Genomic DNA, 24,309 nt, shown 5'->3' with positions numbered 1-24,309 from the left:
AGTACACATTTTTTAGTGTTGTTTGTACATTATTTAAATTAATTTTAGATACTTAATTTTTTCACTAGCAATGAAACAATACATTAAGCAGTTGAATTTCAGTCAATTTAATTCACAATAACTCATGGTCTTGATTGGAAAAATGAAAGAATATTTAAGACATTTCAATTTTATTAATTTTTTTTGTTTAAAAAATTAAATTTTTAAGAGTTGGGAGAAATAATGATGTTGCAGTGTATCTTTGACATTAAACACATCAAAACACTAAATAGACTTTCATTCTTTAAACGTAATATAAATGTAAATTTAAAAAAAATAATTCATTCAAGCGCAATGTAAACATTCAATAAAATAAATTGCAGAAAATTATTATTTATTAATTATTTTTGTTTTAAAAAAAAATATATACATTGAATATTTTTATAATTTTATTAACATAAAACATAAATTTTTAACTTTAATATAAGTTGTAACAAAAAATGTTAACACTGAAACTATTTATAAAATTATTTTTATATTAAATATTATTCAAAATTTAATTTCAGGATGTGCTGGAATAGTATTTTTATTTAAATCCTTGAAATAATGGTGTTGTAGCGCATCTCTGGCATTGATACGTTTACTCGGATCATAGATCAACATTTTCTATAAAAGAAAATTAATAAATAATTTTAATCTAAAAAATGTAATGCTATAATTAATTTTACTTGAAGTAAGTCCAATCCCATATTGTTTATATTTTTGACAGATTTCTTTAGTATATTTTCGCTCCATGTAGGGAATGAAGGTTTGTAGTCTTTTAATTCTGAAACTCCGGGCCATGTATTTTCATTTGGTGTAGTTAATATCCTAAAATAAATAAAATTTGTATAAACTTTAATAATGCATCACTAACAATTAAAATAAAATATATAGCATCCACATTATATTATCAGCTAATAACAACGATAATAAGGAAACTTGTTGTTGGAAAAAATCAAAGTCCAAAAATATTTAAAAGTGTTCTTTTTTTACTCATAAAATTAAGTGTTTTACTTAAATTTAATGAAATAATTTTAAGTTCCTAGAATTTTCAAAATTTTCAAAAAACTCAACAATTTCTAATTTTTGATAATAAAATTTGACTTAATACAGTCTAAGCCCGAAAAATAAAATTTAATGGAAAATATTTTAAATTCAAATAATTATTTTTATAACAACAATTCTATGTCCAAAAATATAAATTCTGGTATCAAGGTTTTTGCTCTAACTCTGAAATTGCATGTTTGAATAAAGCTTCTCTCGGGATTTTCTATGTCAGTCCTTTCCTCGCACTTTGGTTAAACAATATCTATTATTGAATTTATGTGTACATCTTATGACGCCCAGAACACAGTCTTCTACAACCAATGCAGCTGGTTTTTATTAAATGTAATAAAAGTTAGGATTATTATGCATACCTGAAAATATGAAAAAGTTGATCAATTTCTGAATCTCCTTGAAATAAAGGTTTTCCACCAGCCATTTCTGCAAATATACATGCTACAGACCACATATCAATTGGGCAACCATAGCGTTGAGTATTTAATAACACTTCAGGAGCTCGGTACCACAATGTTACAACCTAATAAAGAAATAAAAATATTATTTCAATAAAATTGTATAACTAAAAACTAAAGTGTTGAATTTACCTCATGTGTGTAAACTCGAATAGGCAAACCAAAAGTACGACCCAAACCAAAATCAGCAACTTTTAATATATTATTTTTTATATCAACTAATATATTTTGAGGTTTTAAGTCTCTATGTAATATTCGTCTTACATGACAATAATATATAGCAACTAATAACTAAAACATAATCAATGCATAATAAGATTATTAAAACTAAAATAACACAAATGTACAAAATCATGTCTTAAATTTTACCTGATAAGTAAAAGATTTAGTAATATTTTCATCTAAGTGTTTTTTTGGCCTAGAGTCTATGAATTTTTTTAAATCCATAGGAACAAATTCAAATACTAAATATAACCGTGAATCATCCATAAGTATTTCCCTTAAACTAATAAAATTGATTAATTAAATATTAAATAAATGTGCACATAAAAATTAAAATTACTTCACAATATTTGGATGGTTAAGTTCTTTTAATATACTAATTTCTCTGATAGCAGTAGCTGGTATACCTTCATCTTCCATTTCCATACGTATCTTTTTAACTGCTACAATTTCTTTTGAAGAACGTTCCATACACTTATATACGACTCCATAGGTTCCTTCACCAATTTTTTCCAATTTATCATAAGCATCCATAGTAACAGTTCTAAAGAATAACTAATGAAACAAAATTAATCTAGTATATAATCATATTTTATTATATGTATGAACTTAGTCCAGAAACTAAATTTTAATAATAAATAAAAAATTTAAAAAAATAATTATTTAAATTATTATTACACAATATTTTGTTCTTGTTGGTAAAGAACTAAACCATTTCAAAACTAGTAGAAATCGTAAATGTTAATAAACCAAATTAAATATCCCTAGGGCTATATTTAGGGGGATCTACAGGGTGTTGTTGCCCCCTGTGATTGATAATGAGGGTAATTAATTTTTTTTTATTTTAATTACATTCAATTTGTATTTGGTGTAATAAAGCAGGTTTTTTTTTTTGCTCCAGTGTAGCAAATTTCTGAATATTTTACTGCATGGATTTGCCACCAGTACCTAACATTTTCTTATGATGAAGGAATATAAGCTCTTATGTGATATCTTAATAAATGTATGTTACACAGTTGTACTTAATGTTCCAAACATTTTCTTTTTAAATATATATTTTACAATATTTTACTTGTTTTTATTGCTAAGATAATTTACTTTTAACAATATATAAATCTAGTTAAAATATTTTAAATATAATTCCCTATCACAAGTAGGTATAAATAAATATATAAATCAATTATAGTCAAAAACTAAAATTATCGATGTATTTAAAAATTATTTATTTTCAATTTATGGCCTTAAACAGTAAACACACATGATATCTCATAAAAAAAAGGAGAATTTGAATGAATATTTTTGTTAGTGATCCACAAATTATATAAATTTAGGTAGTAGCCAAAAAAGGAACAAATATTATTAAAAAGAAATGTTTAAAATATGATATACAATCGAGAAGTTTAAATAACCAAAACAATTTTTATTTTAATTATCTATTAATTTAATTTTCAAAATTGTATAAGGTAAATAACCAGAGTTTAATTGATAAAAATTCTATCTTTTTTTTTATATTTCTTGTGAATATTTATGACTTCTAAACAGCATGAAATCAAAATTGCAGAAAAAAATTATATAATCAGTATACAAACAGGGCAAATCGCTTTATTGTTATCCTATTTGTAAAAGATAAAATAGTAGTTAGTAAAAAACTAATTTAATATGTAAAAAATATAATGTATAAAAACTAAAAATATTATAAACAAGTATCCTAACTTATCCTACTTTTCATATCTTGGGGATAACTCTTTCACTGGAAAATTTTACAACATTCTTCGGTATAGGTATACAATATCTAGATTCAGATTTCGGAAATATCTTGTTTATAAAACTACTGAATACGTACAATAAATTTCATATCATGTATTCAGTATTGAGTGCGCAGTATATAGAAATTGTTGTTTAAAATCTAATAGAACTTACAAAAATTTAAAACATAATACGTACACTTACCTTGATCATATTATATTTCAAAACAAAAATATCAAATTTTTACAACTACAAATACACGAACAGTGTCTATAACAAAATAACTATTTCACCGTTCTGTAATTCCAATATAATTTCTTTCAATGAATGCCATTACCAGACATTTCACATTCTAGTATAAGACAAAGTGACGAATGAATTTAGAACCATACTAGAATACTACCATAGGGGCATATCCGCATAAAGTTAAAAAATATTTATAACTGACATATTACATACCACTAAATACTGCCGATACCTGGCACTGGAATCACTGGACACTAATTTGTATCAATACTATAGACTCAATTCACTACTCACTAAAACTAAATTATAATGAATAGTTCAAAGTTTCTATACAATTAACAGTTTCTTAATACAAGCCACAAGGTACTAAAACTAAACTACTAAGTACTAAACAGTAAATACCTACTTTGAATTATTAAAAGTATAATAATACGGACAAAGTGGACGGTTATATTCACAGTGCAGCCAGAAAATAGAATACAACATAATATTTAAACTTAACCGAAAATTGTATTTATATATCGCTTTCTATTGTTGTAGCTGCATATTTTGCGATTCTGGTTCGCTGTTATCAGTTATATTGTTATCAAAATCGGGAATTTTGTACCCGTTCCGATCACGATTCACGATTTAAGATAACATTATACACAATATTTAAAATACCCAAGTTCAGCTACCTGTGGTTCTACATCCGTTTAATCACAGAACTTAAATATAACAGAATTTAATAATGCTACACTCCATGTCCATACGTATTGTCATTATGCAATATGCACTTACCGGTATTTTGCCATACCAATATCGTCATGTTATTAGGGCTTAACAATTTTTTCTCATTAATATCATAGAATGTCTAAATTAAATTGTGTCTATTGAGTATTAATAGAACGTTAAGTATTCTTTAACGATATAATTAGTAATTACATACCATATCGAAAGTAAACACTATTTATAACATTTTATAATCCTAACTACCTGGCTTCCGTGTGATTAATTTTAATACATACACACTGAGTGATTGGTATGTAATGTAATGTGTACATTATTTACTGTAATAATTTGACTGACAAGAGACAAATAAAATTGTTGTATTTTATTATAATATTAATCTACATAGTATGTGCAATCTAAATTGTCCTCGTGTTTGGTACATTCTACACTAGTACTACAATTTTTTACACATCGTAAATTCTGGATTTAGAGTCCGTTATTATGTTAGTTATACGTGTTGGTCGAACACCAGTCGAACGTCCTCGGTAAATAAAATCTTGAGTGTAGTGACAACGTAACACACGTTATATTATCCTTAATGCAGTATTCCGTAATGTACGAAAAACGTAAATTTATTTGGTCTCACTGATTAAGTAACAATAATTTCATTCTTTTAGGGGTGCATCCAGCTATAACTATCCCTTTCCAACACCAAGCAATCCTCATGAACATTCACGTCACTGCATCACAGCCTTTCAAGATGATAGTAAAAGGCGATAGTTACTATCGTGAAACCTGCCAATTCCCATCAAGAGAGTCATCGTGCGAACAGATCAATAGTGACTATCAAACTATCACGAAATTACGAAAGCGACTCTCCTACTGTTATTATTTATTATGACAGTTGCAACAAAATATACCAAACAATCATTTGACGTCCGTTTAACTGAATCAGACGTACGTATATTGACGTCCGTAATATTTAACTGTCGTGTCGACGATGAGAAATACATACCGAGATGTAGGCTTACGGAAGGACACATATTTTAGCAAAAAATTTACTCCAAATGGTAAAGGTATTTTTTTTTTTTTATTTGTCAAATCGTACGACGTACGTTTATTTTTTTTTTTTTTGAATAAATTAAACACACGGATTGACAAAAAAAAAATAATAATAAACTTGTAGTAATAATGTATGTATGAAGTACATAATATATTTATCAAAATACTTTGATTTTTTTTTTTAAGTCGATATTAGGTACGTCAAATTAAAAGTGCAAATAAAACGATAGGAGACTCTTGAACATGCGGTAAAATAATATAACTGTAGAAATAGTAATATTAGAAAGCACTCTTGGCTCTTGCTTCTTGGTATATATTCATTGGCGGGTTAAGCGTATGGGCGGTGGGCAGCTGCCCTTACTAAAATTTCTGGTCTCTTGTTTTTAAATGTAATGGGAGAGGAAATTAGAAATATTATTCGCAATTAAAACCTAATTATAAATCTACTGTTGCCTATACGAAAATGTAGTCCTAGAACCGCACCTGTGCAATACATTCTGTCAAATGTACTTATTAAAACTCAAATCTCTGTAGGTACTACTCCACAGTCCACATACTTAGTCTCATAAAAGCATTTGAAATATCAACTCGACTAAAAAAAAAATATGCACCTAACGCCACTTCAGAATTTTCTCTATCGAACATGGTGTATTTGGTGTAGGATGTAGGTATTTTAATACAATCATTCAATTTGACGTCTGATCCTGCTGTAGTTTACGCCGCTTACGGCTAACCTAACCGCCACCTCAGCACCATAGCTTTCGTACGATAGGTACTGATCATTCTTCTTCCTAATGTTGACATTAAAGATCTACGTTTTGTTGATTTTTTTTGCTACTGTTTTTCCTGGTTTTGTTGTTAATTTCACTGTTTCTGTTGTAATTTTAATGGTATTCTTCTTTGCTGATGTCTGTTCTAAACGTTTGTATTCAAATTTACTGTATTCTCTTCATCAATCATAAACATTAAATCCTGTGGGTTATCCGTTGTTTTAGTTATCGGCGAGTGTGATGTCGATGTTGTAGACATTACTAAAACAATTTCCGTCAAAGGGTCAAACTTTGTTTTTTCTTTGTAAAATATGTTTGCTGTGATACGTCAGACACTCAGATAGACGTTGTATGCATTCATCCTAATCGTCGTCGTCTGAATTGACAGACAAAAACGAGTTGACGCTTTTCATCCTATAGTATCTGGACTATAGGACTGTATCATAGAAACTGATTTCATCGAACAGCGTATCCATCAATCCCCTGGATTTTCCTACCAATAGTCCCCTACTAGTTATGTTCGTAATCATATCTCCAAGTTCCAACTAATTCGTTGTTTCCCTCACCTATTCCTTTTTCTAATAACTTCGGTTCTGTGCATATGTATACTTAGTTCTCAATTATTGGGTATTCTTCACTGAGTTCACTGTAGTAAATCTGCCATCTGGATTGTAAGTGATCTAAACAATTTTTAATTCAAACGGATTTTTTATTTGTTCTAATTATAAAAGCCACTTTTTGGTAACTATTTTTTTTCTCATTTATATACGTTTTAGGTATACCTATATGTTTTTGTTTTCTTAAATAAGCCACATATGGCAATTTTTTTTTGCTCAATACATTTTGGCCTGCAACTAATTAAATATATTGTTTAATTTTTTTTTTCTAAATTTTGTGCCACCTTGAGCCATCCATGTTTATGTTCCATTTGTTAAAAATGTTAATAAAATTTATAAGTAAAACAAAATATTATTATTTCGTTTTTTTTTTTTTGTATTATCAAGGAAATAACACCAAATTTACGTTCACTAAATAATGACTAATAAAATCGTTATTATATAGTATATTTTATACATAACAGAAGATTCGTTTGTATTTATATTATTGAGTTGCATACTTACATGAATATTTTTATATTCGATGTATCCACCTGCATGAGCTATTAATACAGGGCGGTAATACCATAGCGTAATATAATAGTAAAATTACTCAATTTAAATATAATAAGCATGGGCGCCCATTGGGAGGGGCAAGATGGGGCACTTGCCCCCCCCTGGACAAAAAATATTTAAAACTTGTATCTCAATAAATATTACCATAATATTATTATTATCTTTATTACATTACATTTAAGAATTTTTTTTATTTTGACCCCCCCTAAAATGTTACTTATGGGCGCCCATGATAATAAGGGTTAGATTAAATAACTATAATTTAGTAGGTTCAGAAATAAATAATAATTAATAACAATATATGCATATTATAGAAATTTAGTTAATAGCACCGATCCAATATCTGATTTAATATCATATTTTGAGTAGGTATGTGCAACAAGTTCATCTTCTTCTTCTTCTTCTTCTTGTGGGTTACGGCCTTCAAGACCATCCCTGCAAACAAATTTGTCGCCATCTTTCCCTATCCTCTGCAGCTTCTCTCCACTGTGTATTTGGTTCCACTGCTTTAACTTCCTTTTTGATACGATCCTCCCACCGTAAACGCGGTCTTCCTAACGGTCTTTTCCAAGTCGGATTTTCTTTAATAACCGCCTTAATGAAAGAGCCCTCTTTCCTCCAGGCATGTCCAGCCCACATTAATCTTCTCCTATTAATTTCGGATATAATATCTGGTTTTTGAAATAAGTTCTTCAGTTCATCATTGTGGCGTATCCTCCATTCTCCAGTGTCAGAATCGATACATGGTCCATAGATTCTTCTTAGAATTTTTCGTTCAAACACCGCAAGTCTTGTTTCTTCTACCTTTCTCAGTGTCCACGTCTCAGAGCCATATAACACTACTGGTCTTATCAGGGTTATGTATAATTGTATTTTTAATTTTGTCGACAAGATTTTTGAGCTAAACATACTCCCTAGGCCAAAATAGCACCTATTTCCCATTAGAATCCTAGTGTCCATCTCATCTTGATAGTGCAACAAGTTCATAAAACATTAATAATAAAAAAACTGAAATTATTTGTGATATTAACTTGTATTTAAAAATAGAAGTATAAAAATACATGATGAATATTAAGTTATAACCAATTTAACTTTTGATTTCTATTCAATAATTAAAATTTATATACTATAAGTTATTCAACATGTTACTCATACATTGTGTACAAATAAATTGTATTGTGTGTTTTTAATATAAAATATACATCAATAAATCCATGGTATCCATGAAAACCACGATTTATTATTATCTTCTATGTTAATTATTTCATTTTCTTTTTCTTCTTGTCCTTAGTTCCTTTCTAAAATATTTTTAAATATAAAAATAATTATTTTACAACATATTTCAATTATTATACTTTACAGTTATTAAGTAACAATATATAAAAGCTACAGCCAAAGATAAAAAAATCACAAAATAAGCTATACAAAGAATTGTTGAGTGTGGCTCACTTTTTTTTACAAAATTGTTGTATTAAAGCAATTGAATACTATTTATGTGATCTACTTTTCAAAAATTTAAAATATCCAAAATAATCAATGTTTTTATTTTTATTATTGTAATTTTTAGTATATGGTTGTACTACCTACATGTATATTGTATATAATTGATTTGATTTCAATGTATAAACTCCTGACATTATATTATACACTTACAAATTACAATTATAGGAATAATATTATACTTATTGTTTATCTTAAAACTATTATAATTATTGTAATTTTTTGAAAATTGTATTAAATAATAATAAGAAATAATATTTTATGATTGTATTAAATTGTTTTAGGATAAATCATATGAAAAAAGTTACAATTGAAACACACATGTAGGTATATGGTTAATTTTAAACACCAATTGTAATATGATAAAAATATAATTTATTATGATAATTTTACCTTTAATATTCTTTGATTTTCTCTAAATGCCTTTATAGGATCTTCATATTGTTTATATTCGTTTAAAATCTCTCTTGCGTCTCTTTCTTCATTTGCAAATACCACTATAATTATTGTTTAATTGTACCAATATTTATAACAGTAACAAATAAAAAATGTTTTGTTAAAAAAATACTATAGTATAATCAAACCTTTTAAGAAGTCAGCAAGGTCAATAAGAGAGTTGTCATTATCATCACCATTCCATCTAGGTATAATTAGAGTGTTATAAGGATGAAGTTGTGTCCAACTCATATTCCAATCTATTACAATGACTTTTGATAAATCACGATTAATTCTTTCAATATTTTTTACTAATTGACCATTTCGAAATTCAGTACATTGACGTGATAAGCGATACTGAATCCAACCTTTAGGATCAATTTCATCTAATATTGGAGAAGTAATCTTTAATAAAAATAAAATAAAGATATATTAATAAAATATATTTTTATAAATCCAATTAAAATAAAAAACATACATAACCATTTTCAGCAGTATATACAACTACTTCAAAAATCTTTCCAACTCTTTCCAAAAAATAGCCTACATTTGGCCTCTTTTTAAATCTCCAGCCCGTACTGTACTGAAAATACAATTCAATTTATAGTTTAAAAACATACAATTAATTACAGTATTATTATCTTACACTCCACTCTGGATGTACAAGAAGATCAGTAATTTCTAACACAAGTGTATATCGAGGTTTATCATAATAATCTGGTAATGAATCTGGTAATAATTTATTGGTTGCAGGAATTGTAAACAACTAAATAATGTATACATTTAAATAAAAACAAATTATTAACAAGAAAGTAGAATTTTAATGAACTTATAATAATCGATCTTATATTTAAATATTACTTCTATAATAATATATAATTAATTTATAATGAAATCCAAAAAAATAACATACCTTATGATAAAATTCTATTCTAAAACATATTCGTTCATAGATTTTAATAACGAATGGAATATTTTTATTTTCTTTTTGAACTAAATCATCGTCTTCAAACACTTAAGTAAAAAAAAAAAAAAATGATAATATCAAATTACTTTAAAGTTATTAGGTTTTTAGAACGAGCATACTTTAAATTTCATTCAACAATTTAGATGATTTTTTATGATTAAAAACTAATTGTATATCTTTAAAGTTAATTTTAAATTGATGATAGAATACTAAAATTAAAATCATGTTGTCGGGTTTGATTATTCAAAATCATAAATGTTGTAATACCTAGAAATTACAATTGCACATAGTAATTATTTCATAAGGAATTTGATAAACAAATTTAAATGAAAATTGGTTAATTGAGACAGTATAATATTCAATGTTGTAATACAGAGTCAGATATTACTGATATTAGTGGTGTGTGGGAAGAGATTAAGTCCCAGGAATGTACGAAATTGATAATATTTATGACTAATAACAATAAAATAAAATTGAAAATTGAAGCCTGCTAAATTTTAATAATAGGGTAAAATTATCAATTTTTCCACACATAGACTTAACCATATCATTTTAGAAAAAAACTTATTCTATAAGCAATTATTACTATTTTTTTTTTTGTAAAATTATCTTAAAATATTGGTTATATTGTTTTGCATTGTTTTTATTAAAATGTATTTAATTTTTAATACTTTTAGGTATTAAAAACAAATAGGTACAAATTAAAAAATGAAAAAAAATGTACAACCTAGTAAATATCCTCCAAATGCTAATAATGATACACCAAAAGCCATTGAACCAAATTTTAAAGATTTCATTAGGAGCTGTTTTAAACGACTTTTTTCAGTTCTAACAGAACCATTAGAAATATATCGTGGCAGAAATACACGTTGATACTTGGACCAATTATCTAAATAACAATTTAATTCATTATTTATTTATTTATTAAGATCATATTATAATTTGATAATAACTTACAATGTGAAGATAAAAATGTGTTTTGGCAATACTTTGAATTCAAAGTAAGAATAATGAATTTATAGTTACAAGCACAAGTATTCATTTTATTTAGATTTTTTACTAACATTTACGAAAATAATTTACCAATAATCATAATATACATTATCACACTGAATTTTTCAATCGTTTTAAAAGTATAAATAATGTAATAAACAAAAAATACTTTTTAATTCATAATTGTGATTATTTCAAGAAAATATATGTTATTATTTAAAAAAATTGTAATCATATAATTAATACATCAGATTTTGAATTTTAATACTATAAATGTAGTACATAATATTTTTAGTATTTGACATAAATAAATAATTATTTTAATAAAAAGTAGTAATATGTAATATTTGTTGTTATTGTCCAAATTCCAAATAAATAATAATATTATAAAAATGTTAAAACGTACTTTGATTTATGATTATGTTATCAATTTAATGGCCCCCCGTCGACTATCAGTGACGCCACAACGTACCGGCTGACTGAATGATGATGCCGCCATTTGCAAAGAGGTCAATTTCATGTAATGTGTTCACTGTACAGTGGTACAGACTACAGACGTACAGTCGTGTACATACGTTTGTTGTTTAATGCTTAGCCTTAGCACTTACAATAACTTGTAATTTATTACATATTAATTAATAATAATTAATAGTGAGTAATTTATATAAAAATTAGATGTAAGAAAACTTAAATTAATTTGATCACTATTCACTATTTTATATTGATGGACATTCTTTTTAAAAGTCTGCTTTATAACTAACAACATTATCCATTACATGCAATGAAGAAGAAAATATCTTATTTGTAACTCTTGAGAATTAGCAACATATTTAGGAGCAGTTTCAGACTATTCTTGTGGTTCATCTATATCAGATTTAATGCATATTTGCAAGTTGAAAGTACATGGTCAGTCAAGTAATGGTAAAAAAACTACAGTACAACAAATTTGTCTTGATACGTCTCTAATTTTTTTTTTTATATAATTGACTATTGATAACTTCTTATTTCCAACTGAGTCTGTATTGGAATCGCAAGATCCTTAATACTGCAATTTAAAATCCCAACGTCTATCACTTCTTTGGTATTAACATTGGATAAGATAACCATTGATATTTTTTAAATATTTGTTCTAACAACCAATCTAAAGAAAACAGGGTGGTCAAGTGGCTAACGCTCTGCTGTATAGTATGTATCGAATGGACCTAGGACATAGAGTAGGTTACTATAATAGATGTATTAAATTTGAATGCAATGATAGGTAGGTATCATTGTATACGAAAATTGATTTTGAATGAAGATTATTTGTCATTCTAGGATAATTCTAGTGGGTGGTGAAAAAGATGGTTTATGTTTTAATGACCTGAATACTCCAAAATGTACACTCGCGCTCAAGTTTTCTCTATATACTATAATTATTTGAAGGAAAACTTACGGATCATTATTATTTTAACCGTAGATATAAATGCTAAAAATTTTATAAATTTTCTATTACAAAATTGCTTGCACATTTTTGCGTTTTTGACAAATTTTATAAAAATTTTAGCTTTAAGCCCTTATATTAAATTTTTAAGTTTTTAATATGTTAATAAACATAAATATATGTATATAGCTTTTTATTTATATGTTTTCGTTATTATTTTAAGTTAATACAATACAAAACCATAAAATAATTGTACAATGTCATTAGTGGCGTATTTAAGGTTTTTCCGCCTATAGGCACTTTCCAATTCGTCGCCTCAACCCCTCCCCCCATAATTCCTAAAATTATTTACAAAACATATTTAAATACACAATTTGTTATATTATAATATTATATAATAAAAGATACATTATTAATGAACATTAAATTAATTACACGTAATATCTTTTATGAAATTTACAAATTAATTATATTCAACAATTTAAATTTTTTCTTCTACCTAACCTAATCTTCTGGTTCATACTATGTTGCGGATGTGTATAATATAGTAGGTGCATGTAAATAGCTGTTTAATTTTGAGCGAACGAAAAATTAGTTAAATTTGATTCATATTATCATCAAATGAAAAATACTTTTTATAATTTTGTAAAAAAAAAAATCGTGAAATGTGCCGCCCTCCAATGTCGCCGCTCTTGGCCCGGGTCTATAGGGCCTATGTCTAAACACGCTTCTGAATGTAATTGATTATGATCGAATATACCTATTTAAAACATAATATTATACAATTAATATATTATAATACTTGGCTGATTAGATTATTATAATTTTGCACATCTACACACACATGTAGTCAAATCACCTATACATTGCGCCGGATAAGCTGGCGGAGTCGAATAATGTAATGTACAATACTATAATATTATATAATAAAAAAATGCAATAGTTTTATTTTTTTGGTATTTACTCTTTTTCATATCAACTACAATTAATAATATTAACTATAAATATAATAACTTAATATCGATTCAATTTTCATAAAATGCTTTAATAATATCCATTCTTCAATCAATGCAACTCCAACGACCAACATGTAATAACCTCTTTACAATTTACGTGATAAATAAATAAGTAGGTACAATAAATAATTGTACACAAGGGTGGATCTTGAACGGCTCCCGTCTATTGTTTGCTTATAACCAACCGGCTCCAGTCAAAAATGGTTTAACGAACAGATAAATTTCTAAAAGGCTCCCGTAGAAAAAAAAATTAAATTAAAGCTTAGTGATATCGATACACCTAAGTTTTTTAAAAATAGGAGTTCATTAGAAACATCATTGACAAATTTTAATCGAGTGAAATAACAGGTATAAATGATGTAAAAAAATTAGCAATAATGTATGATTTTTTTATATTTCTACTTATATATGCATTTTTTTATTTTTTTAACACTAAAATTTGATATTTGATATTTGATATTTGCAAACAAACAATTAATACACATGAAAATATAATTATAATAGGTATCGTCTGCTCATCTTCTTTAAGCTGTACTTGTATTGAAGGTGATGAGTTCTTAATATAGAAATTTAAATATTATACATAATTGTAAATAGACTAAACAGAAAATAATAGATTAATGTGAGAGAGAAAAAAAACAAAATTATAGTTACAATTGCAGAAAAAACAGTTATATAATAATAATAAATTAAAACAATGCATAGATTTAATAATTATACATTAGAACTTATAGAGTAATGTTAATATGGTTTATTTAAAATGATTACAGTTATTGAAGATATTAATATTAATTTTTAAGTCCTTACAAAGAGTGATAGCAGTATTTAATGTGCTTTTGAAGCCAAAAGATTTATAACATCTAGGAATATAAATATTTACATTTTTCTTAAATGTAGTATTTACATTACGGTTGCATATTGATACAAGATTCCTATGCTTGTATATAAGTAGTAACACACTTTTTTTAGACAGCTTATCAAAATTAAATAAATTTAATTTCTTATATACAGGATCAGTACTTGTTTAGCTAGGCAACTTTAATACAAATTTAATTTATTTGTTCATAGTTATTTTTAGTTTACTTAAATGAGTATAATAAGCACAACCCCAACTCTCAATACCATATACGTAATAACTGATTGAACTAGTTAGATATAAATTATTCTTAATTGTATTTTATCGAGTATAGATCTAATATTACGAAAAATATAAAACAATTTACGACTTAATGATATTAAATGTTCAATGTGATTTTTCCATTTTAAACGCGAATCAATATATAATTTTAGATACTTAAATACTTTATACAATTTACGTTTTCTATATATACACATGCACAATTTAGATCATTATTCGCTAGGTACAGTGTTGAGTGTTCACAGATTTTTAAATTGTTCTGAATATCAATATTAGTTACACTAAAGACAATGTGTTTAGTTTTATTTAAATTCAACTCAAGAAGATTGTTATTAAACCATGATTTAATAGAATTAAAAATAACATTTGCTTTAATATATAGTTCAACTATATTTTTATCATGGATAAGAATAACTGTGTCATCATCAAAACACATAATCTCAGCTTCTGTATGAATATTTAATAATGTCATATAATAACATAATAACATAATAATGTAATTTAATACTATTTTAATAAAAACACATTTTTTAACCACACCTCTTTTGAGACAGTTTTGAGTCTTATACTTACATATACTCACTATTATATGAACTATATTTATTTAGTTATATTTTATTGATCTGCACAAGTGTATGAGTTTGTATTTTTAATTTATTGTGTACGTCTGTAGTTATGAATATAATATTATACTTTTAAGTTTTAGAATTTTAAGAAACAGTTTTTTCTGTTTAGAATAGGTATTGTGTCTTATACTATAAGTATTAATGAGGTACCGATTTAAAAATTTAAAATATTATTATTTTTGTACGTTTTTTCATTTTTTTCCCTTATCTTTTATTATTATTTTTATATTATATGTTTATGTTGTGTATGTGAGTGTGTGTGGAGGGGGGGCTGCCCGACGGCGCGGCGGTCAGTTATGTTCTATTTTTTTCATCATATTATAAATTATAATACATCAGTTTTATATTATATTTCACATCAATAACTGGAAACTGCCGTCCAGTGACTCCAGTCAGTCTCCGCCTCACCACGAACATCTAAGGACTAGGAATTTTATGTATTTATAATTTATCGGAGAAATGTTAAGATAAAATATAGCTTATTAAATTATAACTTACAGTATAGATTTTTAGTTGGAGAAAATGTTTTTGAATCATTTTATGTATTGGCGTATTGTTAACGATTAAATTATTTTTTTAATATAAAATACTAATTTTTGTGATTTGAATATGAAAGCTAGACATATTCTATAGCTGAATTTTTTATAGGCATTATTAAACTCTACAAATTTTTTCCAGAACTCAAACATAATAATATATTAATATAATATATCTCTCATCGCTACAGCAGTGTTCGTAATCGGTAGAAACGTTTTCGTTCTTTTTTTGTCCGACTAGTAACTTCCTGTGCAAATCCGACTACCAAGAAAAAATCTTTTCATTTTTCGGGTTAATAAGCTTATATAACACTCACAAATAATGTAGCTTTCTATTAGTAAAATAATTTTCAAAATCGATTCAGTAGATCCAGAGATTATCCCTTACAACATCACAAACTTTACTTTTTTATAATAATAATATGAATAAAAATGGTAATATATAAATATTTGGTGAACATTTTAAGTATGTACGGTTATTTATTTTCGAGTTACATCAAAATAAATTTTGTTAAAAATCAGATTTGAGTACAAATTTCGATTTTAACTTAATTTTTTGTTTGTTTTTTCCGATTATAAAAATAAGCACTGGGAATTTTTAAGTTTGAGTTGTTTGATGTGCAAACTAAATCTAATTATATATTCCAAAACCACGCCCCATTTTTGAGAATCGAAATATTTTATGGATTACTTATCGTAAAGTAATAACACATTATTGTATAAAATTAAAACATATACCTAATTGATTCACTCAAAATCTAAAATTGATACTTGTCTTTTAAAAATTTGAATTTATAACTAATAGCTAATGTTAAATTATAATTCTTTTGTTTATATAATAACAGTGATTATTTGATAATTTATAATTTATAACACAACTATAAATATTAAAATAAACAATTTAATTTTAATAGATAGGTAGATAGGTTAATTATATTTACCTACTGTAAAAAGTAATCATAATACAACATACTTTTAAGTTTTAAGAAACATTATTCTAAAATTATTTTGAATAGGTACCTACTTAAATCGGTAATAATACCGATTAGACGATTAGTGTTGAATAATTAATTGCCAAAATCAATTTTTACTTTTTTAGCATAGTGTAATGCAAACAAAACTTAATAAAAGTTAGATTAATTGTAAACATTAACAAGTATTACTTTATCAAATGGTGAGGTTAAAATCAATCCTGTATTATAACCTTTTTATTTAACCTTTAAAATAATACACGGACTAAGATATAAAGTACATACTTATACTTGGTCCGTGGGATAGTACAATTGTTTAAATGTATAATGTAACTATCAATAGAAATATTATAATTCATTATTCAACTTATTAATTTTTTGTTATTTATATAATAGTTATGATGACAACAATTACTGTTGGTAGTACTTTTTAGATTTTTGACTTTTATCATTTCACGCGTGTTCTTATCTTTCTTCGGATAACAGCTTCAAAACTGTTATCATTATCATTATCACTTCAGAGTTTAAATGTTTCATATTCACGTGCTCTGAGGCTCAGTGTTCACTGTTAACTGACCATTATGAGGTCTTGAAGTTTTGAAGTAGAATTGTAGAGAGATTTTTTTTTATTAGAACTTTAGTACATCGATTTTTAATCATGAACTTTCAAGATTTAAATTTATCAAAATTCCTTTGCGATCAGCTTAATGCGGTTGGTGAGTATCTATTATGCTACTGTAACGTTTCTACATACCTACTGGCTACTGACAATCGTGGAAGGAAATAGGAAGTTGTTTGTAATTGTGACAAGTTCAAAAGTATTTTACTGTATTTATTGGAATATTATATATAAGTTCTTATAGTTTTGACTACTTTTGAGTATATTTAATTATTCTATCCAAAGAAAATATAATTCAACTAAATATGTTCTTACTAGTTACTACAAGATTTAAACTTCTCTAAGCCCAAATATTAATTAAATTAAAACTGATTGATGTGAAATTGCTCTACTTTTTGACTTGTTCTGATTTGTCATGTCTGAATGAAGCTTATCTTGAACTACTCTGTATATGTTCTATCATTACTTTTCAATATATATATATATGACAATCCTATTCCTAACTGTTAGATTGGATATTTTACAATCCACATAATAATTATAAATTCTTTAGATTAAAATTATGTGTAGTTCTGTTTAACTAGTTACTACTACTTTAAAGTTGTTTTTGTTTATATGTACGAGTTGTATTATATCTATGTAAAGTGAACCTATAGGTATATATAAAGGCCAAATACCAATCACTCACAATCGCTATATCTCAAAAACTACATTACGAACTTGAAATTTGGAATAGTGATTCCTCAAATACTTAAAATTTTAACCGTGTATTAAAAAAAAGAATTTTATAAAATGTGGATTAATTAATTATAATTATTCATTGCCAATATGTATTGTGCGACTCTATCAGTAGTACTGCGTATAGTACTTATAACAAGTTATATATTATATAAATGTTGTATACCTAAATAATATTATTTTATTCTATGTAAATTCAGGCGTCAAATCACCTACTGAAATTCAAAAAAACTGTATACCAAAAATATTGGATGGAATTGACTGTATAGGTTGTGCTAAAACTGGAAGTGGTAAAACATTAGCTTTTGCTTTGCCTATTCTTCAAAAACTTTGGGAAGAGCCTTATGGAATATTTGCTCTTATTCTTACACCTACTAGAGAACTTGCTTATCAAGTAAATTCATTGTATTTTATTTTATTTTTTTTAGTTTATTAAGTATAGGTAGTCATTAAATAATTTATTCATTCAATTTTGCAGATTGCAGATCAATTTGCTGTAATTGGTAAACCAAAGAATCTTAGACATTGTGTAGTTACAGGTGGAATGGAAATGATAGTTCAAGCACGAGAATTATCAAATAAACCTCATATAGTGGTTGCGACTCCCGGAAGGTATTTACATACACATACCTACACTCTATGAATAAAACTAATTTATTATATTTTAATTTTTACTCAGACTTGCTGATCATTTGGAAAGCTGTGATACATTTTCATTGAAACGTATACAATTTCTAGTATTAGATGAAGCAGATAGATTATTAGGTGGTAAATTTGATAAGCAAATTACTACTATTTTTAACGCTCTTCCGAAAGAAAGACAAACTTTATTATTTAGTGCCACTATGACAGAAACTCTGGAAAAAGTTAAAATGATTACAAAAAAAAATGTAAGTTAATTCAATTTAATTTAAATTAATATTTTTTTTATATACATATATATTATATTGTATTATAAGTTTATATAATATTATAATATTGTTATAATATTCTAAATTATATAATTATATTTCTGTAAAAAAAAATTTGATACTTGTATCAATATAATAGTGTATGCTAGAGATTCCCAAACTGTAGGTCATAATTATATTTTTAGTAGGTTGCATTATATTTTTAAATAATACATTTTTTAAACATGTTTAAAAAAAGGTCATTGGTATTACTGTGGGCCGCTAAAATTTAAAAAATTTCCAAAATAGTACCATTAAAAGTTTGAGAACCTCTGGTGTTGATGTATATTGTATTTTTATGTATCACAAAAGACAAATGGTTTATAAATTATGATATTAATTTAAGAATATGCAGTCTGTTATGTACAGTTTTTGCAAAAACATATACAAATTATATATTTATATAGCTAGGTGCTGATTTCCTCTACACAACTTTATTACTATAATGATTAATGAAATATAAATTATACATTATTATTAAAAAATGTTCAATTTTAGACATCATTTAAAATTATAAAATTAAATCATTACACTGGTGCTTATATACTTTGTTGTATTGTTTACAATGTATTGAGTATACTATAAATGAATCGTGGACAAAAGTCTAATTTGAAAAAGTCTGGACTTTTTATTATTGTTGGAAAAAATATCTGAAAATACATATTAATTAATTCATAAATTTAAAATAATAAAAAAAAATATATATTTAATTTTTTTATATGGTATTTTATTTGATTGTTCTTTTTTGTACTTATAAAATAAGTATTATGTTTTTGAATATGTTAATTTGTATTAAACTTCACGAGCAAAAAGTAAGGGAAAATATCTAAACAGTTATTATTTTTTTTATTTACATTTCTGTCCTCAAATTTGTTATTTAACTTAATATTATTAGTACCAGTGGCATATCTAGGATTCATTTTATGGGGATCTTTTAACATTTAATAGTGTCATGGACGGTGGGGGAGGAACCCTCACATTTCTCATAATACATTAACAAAAATCATATATTGATATAAATTATTATACTAATGAAAATTATTATAATAAGTATGTATAAGTTGTATAAAAATTTTGTATTCTAAAGCACTTAACATAAATAATACTAATACTAAAACAACAACTACAACATAATACATACAGTGGATGGGAGGGGGGGTGATATGAGTGTTAGAATCCCCCCCTAAATATGCCACTGATTGGTACAGATTATAGATATAAATATATTAAATTATTTAATTTTTTGGAAGATTATTATATTTTTGTACCTACTCTTATAAATAGTAATATTAATTTGATAAAACATTTTCTATACATTTTTAGACTTTTGTATTTGAATCAACTGCTGAAGTGAAAACAGTTGATGAACTAGAACAATTTTATGTGCTTTGTCCTTATAATGTAAAAGATGGATATTTAGTAGAAATAGTTAGAAATTTTCGTGAAAAAGATGAAAAGGGACTAATTATGATATTCACTGATACTTGCAAGTAAGCACAAACATATAATATAATAAAGTTTTGTTTAAAAGCTTCATGACATTAATCTAATGTAATTATATTTTACGTTTAATATTCCCTCAGCCAAAACTGAAGGAACGTTTTTCCTACTGTACATGGTATCAAATAATAGTCGATTTATACTTAGCATGTTTATTCAGGGTGCACACTGCACAGCTTACCTAAACGCAGCGAAAAAACATTCCTTAAGATTTTACATGATATAATAAGTTGTGTAATTTAGTTGCATACTCCTGGTTAATGTCAATATTGATGCCCTTCATTAATTTTAAATTATCTCATAAAAAGATAATGTATATTTGATACCTAACCAAATTAGTATTGCATAAACTTTAAAATATTTATAGATATAAATTGATTGTATATTATATTATTTATTAAAATATGTTATTTTGTAGAAACTGTCAGTTGCTGCATATGACATTAAATGAAGTTGGATTTGATACAGTGTCACTTCATGCAATGATGTCTCAACGTCAAAGATTAGCTGGACTAGCAAAATTTAAATCTCATGTTTCCAAAATTTTAATTGCCACTGATGTGGCCAGTCGTGGTCTTGACATTCCTGCAGTAGCGTTAGTAATAAATCATATAATTCCAAACAATGCTACTGATTATGTTCATAGAGTTGGAAGAACTGCAAGAGCAGGAAGACAAGGTCGTGCTGTATCTATTGTTACCCAACATGATGTAAAATTAGTAAAAGCAATTGAACAGAAGATAAATATTCGATTAAAGGAATATGATGTTTCAGGTAAATTATAAAGTTTTTTCTCCAGTGAATATTTAATGTATGTTTTTTTTATGTATAATAGTTTTTTGTTTTAAAATTTTGTGGGATAACTAATAATGTATTTTGTATTTAAAACATAAAAAAAGTTATATGATATAATGATTAGTGAGAACATTATGAATATAATTATTCTTTATTTTAATAATGTGATACATATACTTGAGACTCATTTTATTAGACATAAATATTTTTTTTGTAGTATTTTGTTAGTATGTCATACCAATCTATGTTGTTTTTGTTTTACAAATGTAAAATATTTTAAATTTAAGAACAACTTAAAACTAATTTTGCATCACTGGCAACCACATTAGTAAGAATGGTCTAATACTAGAATCAATACTTGATATTGTTTGTATCGGTTATTTCTTAATATTAGCGTATGGTTTTTTTCAAGTATTTTGTTTTCTAATATACCGTTTATCAATAACACATATCGGAGTATGGGATATTGGCCTATTCTTAATATAAAACTAAATTTAAACTTCATTAAACTATATCTGCTTATCAGTTTTTTTAAAGTATTTTAATTTTTATGCAAGTTAATCAAAATATTCTAATTTCAAAATTATATATTACATATACTCTTTACTTTCTTAAAAATTGAAAAATTGTTAAAAAAATTCCTCTAACAAACATAGATAATTATATATTAAAGAATAATCAAATCTGGTTCTTCTGAACATGAATTTGCGATATTAACTGTTTGCCATAGTGGAATCAGTCCCGATAGTAGAGTATTGTTTGGGGATATTTGGGATAAACAGAAGAATCAACTTTTGTCAAATTGTGACATGTTCTCTTTTTGGATAAAGTATCTTATATATATTTTTAAAAACAATTAAAATTTAACAGACAAATAAAATACTTAAATAGTTAAATAAATATCTAATTATGTTGTAATATTAGTAAAATAATACAGTTAATTTGGAGTTGGAATAAAAACAATTAGTTGGAAACATTATAAAAAAATTATGTCAATGATAATCAATTTAAATACTATTTTGTATTTCTTATGAATATTTAAAATTGTATACATATTATTAATTGTGATACAAAAGGTCAGACATTATTAAATGCCTAAATGTCATTATAAATTTTCTATTTTCAATTAATTTTTGTTACCTGTTTATTTTTAATTTTCATCATCAGCATAATTTCTAATTATTATTATATCTTTATTATAGGGCTACACGTTGCCAAAATTTTAACTCAAGTACATGTTACAAAAAGGGAAGCTCAGATAAAATTAGATGAAACTGATTTTGATGAACGACGTTTAATTAACAAAAGAAAAAAACTAATAAATGAAGGAAAAGACCCTGATAAAGTAGAACAAGAAATCAAACGTAAGAGGAAAGAAAAAAACCGAGAACGATATGAAAGAAGAAATTTAATTTCTAAAAACTATGACGGAAATAGTAATAATAGTGAACAAGATGATCATATCAATAATGTTGATAAACATGAATAAATATAATTTATAATTATATTTTATTTTGTATTAACCCTGGCCAAAAATTGTCTGCTGTTCAATTGTATTATCTTTGGCTTTCTTATGTATAACACATACAAATATATTATGTTGAGCTATTCCAATTATGTGCTATTTATTTAAATATTATTAGAGCGAATCAATAGTTTATTAAAGTTAATTTTAAGAACATTATCTGTGTTCTCTTTTTGGTTTTTTATGATATTTTAATTTTTAAGTGAGTTATGATCATTTTTGAATAATAATAATTTAAAACTTATAATTTAATTATAAACTCAATAAGAGAACACAGATAATGTTTTTACTTTTAACTTTTATAGTAAGTTAATCCATACAATTATTTAATCTAGCAATACATTATTGAAATGGATGAATCATGAATGTATAATGTACATTTTGTATGTTGTGCACTAGAATAAAGACAATACATGTGGATATAATATACTTTTAATAATTAAGTACATAATTTAATTATTGCATTAAAAAATAGAACTGATAGTAATTTTAATTAAGACTCAAATGTGGTTGATAATATTTTGTTAAATTGGCTGGTTTAAGTTAAATTAAATTAATTTAATTTAATTTGCTTAATGAACATTAAATGTAACAATTTGTTTGCAGATGCTTGTATGTTAAATTCATACAAGATGTTGATAAGTTATATTATTAGATTTTTATTTAACTTGTAAATTTAAATTGTATAATAATATGTTAATATTTAAGTTGTAATTATAAATTGGATTGGTTTAAAGAATAAAAATAACCCATTTGCCATATTGTTGTATTTTTAAATATGACTTTTATACATAGGTATTATGAAAAAAAAAAAAAATAGAAAAGTAAGGTTTTAGAAGAAAACACCAGATGCTTAAGAAAAATGTTAACTACTTAAGAACTGAATAACAATTTTTTTAAATCTTTTGAATACAAACAATACATTTTTGCATTAACAATTTACAATTTTATGTCATTATAATTTACCTATAAGAAAAATATTTTTATAACTTTTGATTTAATAGGAAGACAAAAAAAAATTAATTCATTTATTTGTAAAGTGGTGTTCATTTTGCTATAATTCAATAATTAAATACTTCAAATCAATTATTTTCATCGTAAAAAACAATTTTT

At 25.4% G+C, this 24,309-nt stretch overlaps 3 protein-coding genes across 6 annotated transcripts; 1 reads left to right on the top strand and 2 right to left on the bottom strand.

Annotated features, from left to right (window-relative positions):
* Positions 1 to 356: 356 nt before the first annotated feature.
* Positions 357 to 4,297, bottom strand: LOC114124311 (cyclin-dependent kinase 1-like). 4 transcript variants are annotated; one of them, XM_027987524.2, is made up of 7 exons: positions 4,159 to 4,297; positions 2,101 to 2,315; positions 1,908 to 2,043; positions 1,671 to 1,829; positions 1,440 to 1,603; positions 708 to 849; positions 357 to 645 (listed from the first exon to the last, which is right to left on the bottom strand). In XM_027987524.2, the coding sequence occupies exons 2-7, from the start codon at positions 2,292 to 2,294 to the stop codon at positions 529 to 531; spliced, it is 912 nt and encodes a 303-aa protein (XP_027843325.2). In that variant the 5' UTR covers positions 2,295 to 2,315; positions 4,159 to 4,297; the 3' UTR covers positions 357 to 528. The 4 variants fall into 4 exon arrangements, with proteins under 4 accessions (XP_027843325.2, XP_027843324.2, XP_050055577.1 ...); XM_027987523.2 differs by lacking the exon at positions 4,159 to 4,297 and adding an exon at positions 3,966 to 4,151; XM_050199620.1 differs by lacking the exon at positions 4,159 to 4,297 and adding an exon at positions 3,966 to 4,151 and having other exon boundaries at positions 2,101 to 2,304.
* A 3,046-nt stretch (positions 4,298 to 7,343) lies between these two features.
* Positions 7,344 to 11,606, bottom strand: LOC114124310 (mitochondrial import inner membrane translocase subunit TIM50-C-like). Its single transcript, XM_027987522.2, has 8 exons — positions 11,327 to 11,606; positions 11,097 to 11,258; positions 10,316 to 10,416; positions 10,049 to 10,168; positions 9,881 to 9,985; positions 9,552 to 9,807; positions 9,361 to 9,464; positions 7,344 to 8,765 (listed from the first exon to the last, which is right to left on the bottom strand). The coding sequence occupies exons 1-8, from the start codon at positions 11,433 to 11,435 to the stop codon at positions 8,727 to 8,729; spliced, it is 996 nt and encodes a 331-aa protein (XP_027843323.2). The 5' UTR covers positions 11,436 to 11,606; the 3' UTR covers positions 7,344 to 8,726.
* Positions 11,607 to 17,593: 5,987 nt separating this feature from the next.
* On the top strand, positions 17,594 to 23,955 carry LOC114124346 (probable ATP-dependent RNA helicase DDX49). Its single transcript, XM_027987575.2, has 7 exons — positions 17,594 to 17,785; positions 18,627 to 18,820; positions 18,905 to 19,038; positions 19,106 to 19,316; positions 20,700 to 20,866; positions 21,295 to 21,650; positions 22,874 to 23,955. Exons 1-7 carry the CDS (start codon positions 17,728 to 17,730, stop codon positions 23,158 to 23,160), a joined length of 1,407 nt encoding a protein of 468 aa, XP_027843376.1. The 5' UTR covers positions 17,594 to 17,727; the 3' UTR covers positions 23,161 to 23,955.
* The last annotated feature ends 354 nt before the right edge of the window (positions 23,956 to 24,309 follow it).

The sequence above is a fragment of the Aphis gossypii genome, chromosome 2, assembly GCF_020184175.1.
Source record: "Aphis gossypii isolate Hap1 chromosome 2, ASM2018417v2, whole genome shotgun sequence".
NCBI classification, from domain to species: Eukaryota; Metazoa; Arthropoda; class Insecta; order Hemiptera; family Aphididae; genus Aphis; species Aphis gossypii.
This window is presented reverse-complemented; position numbering and strand designations above follow the sequence as displayed.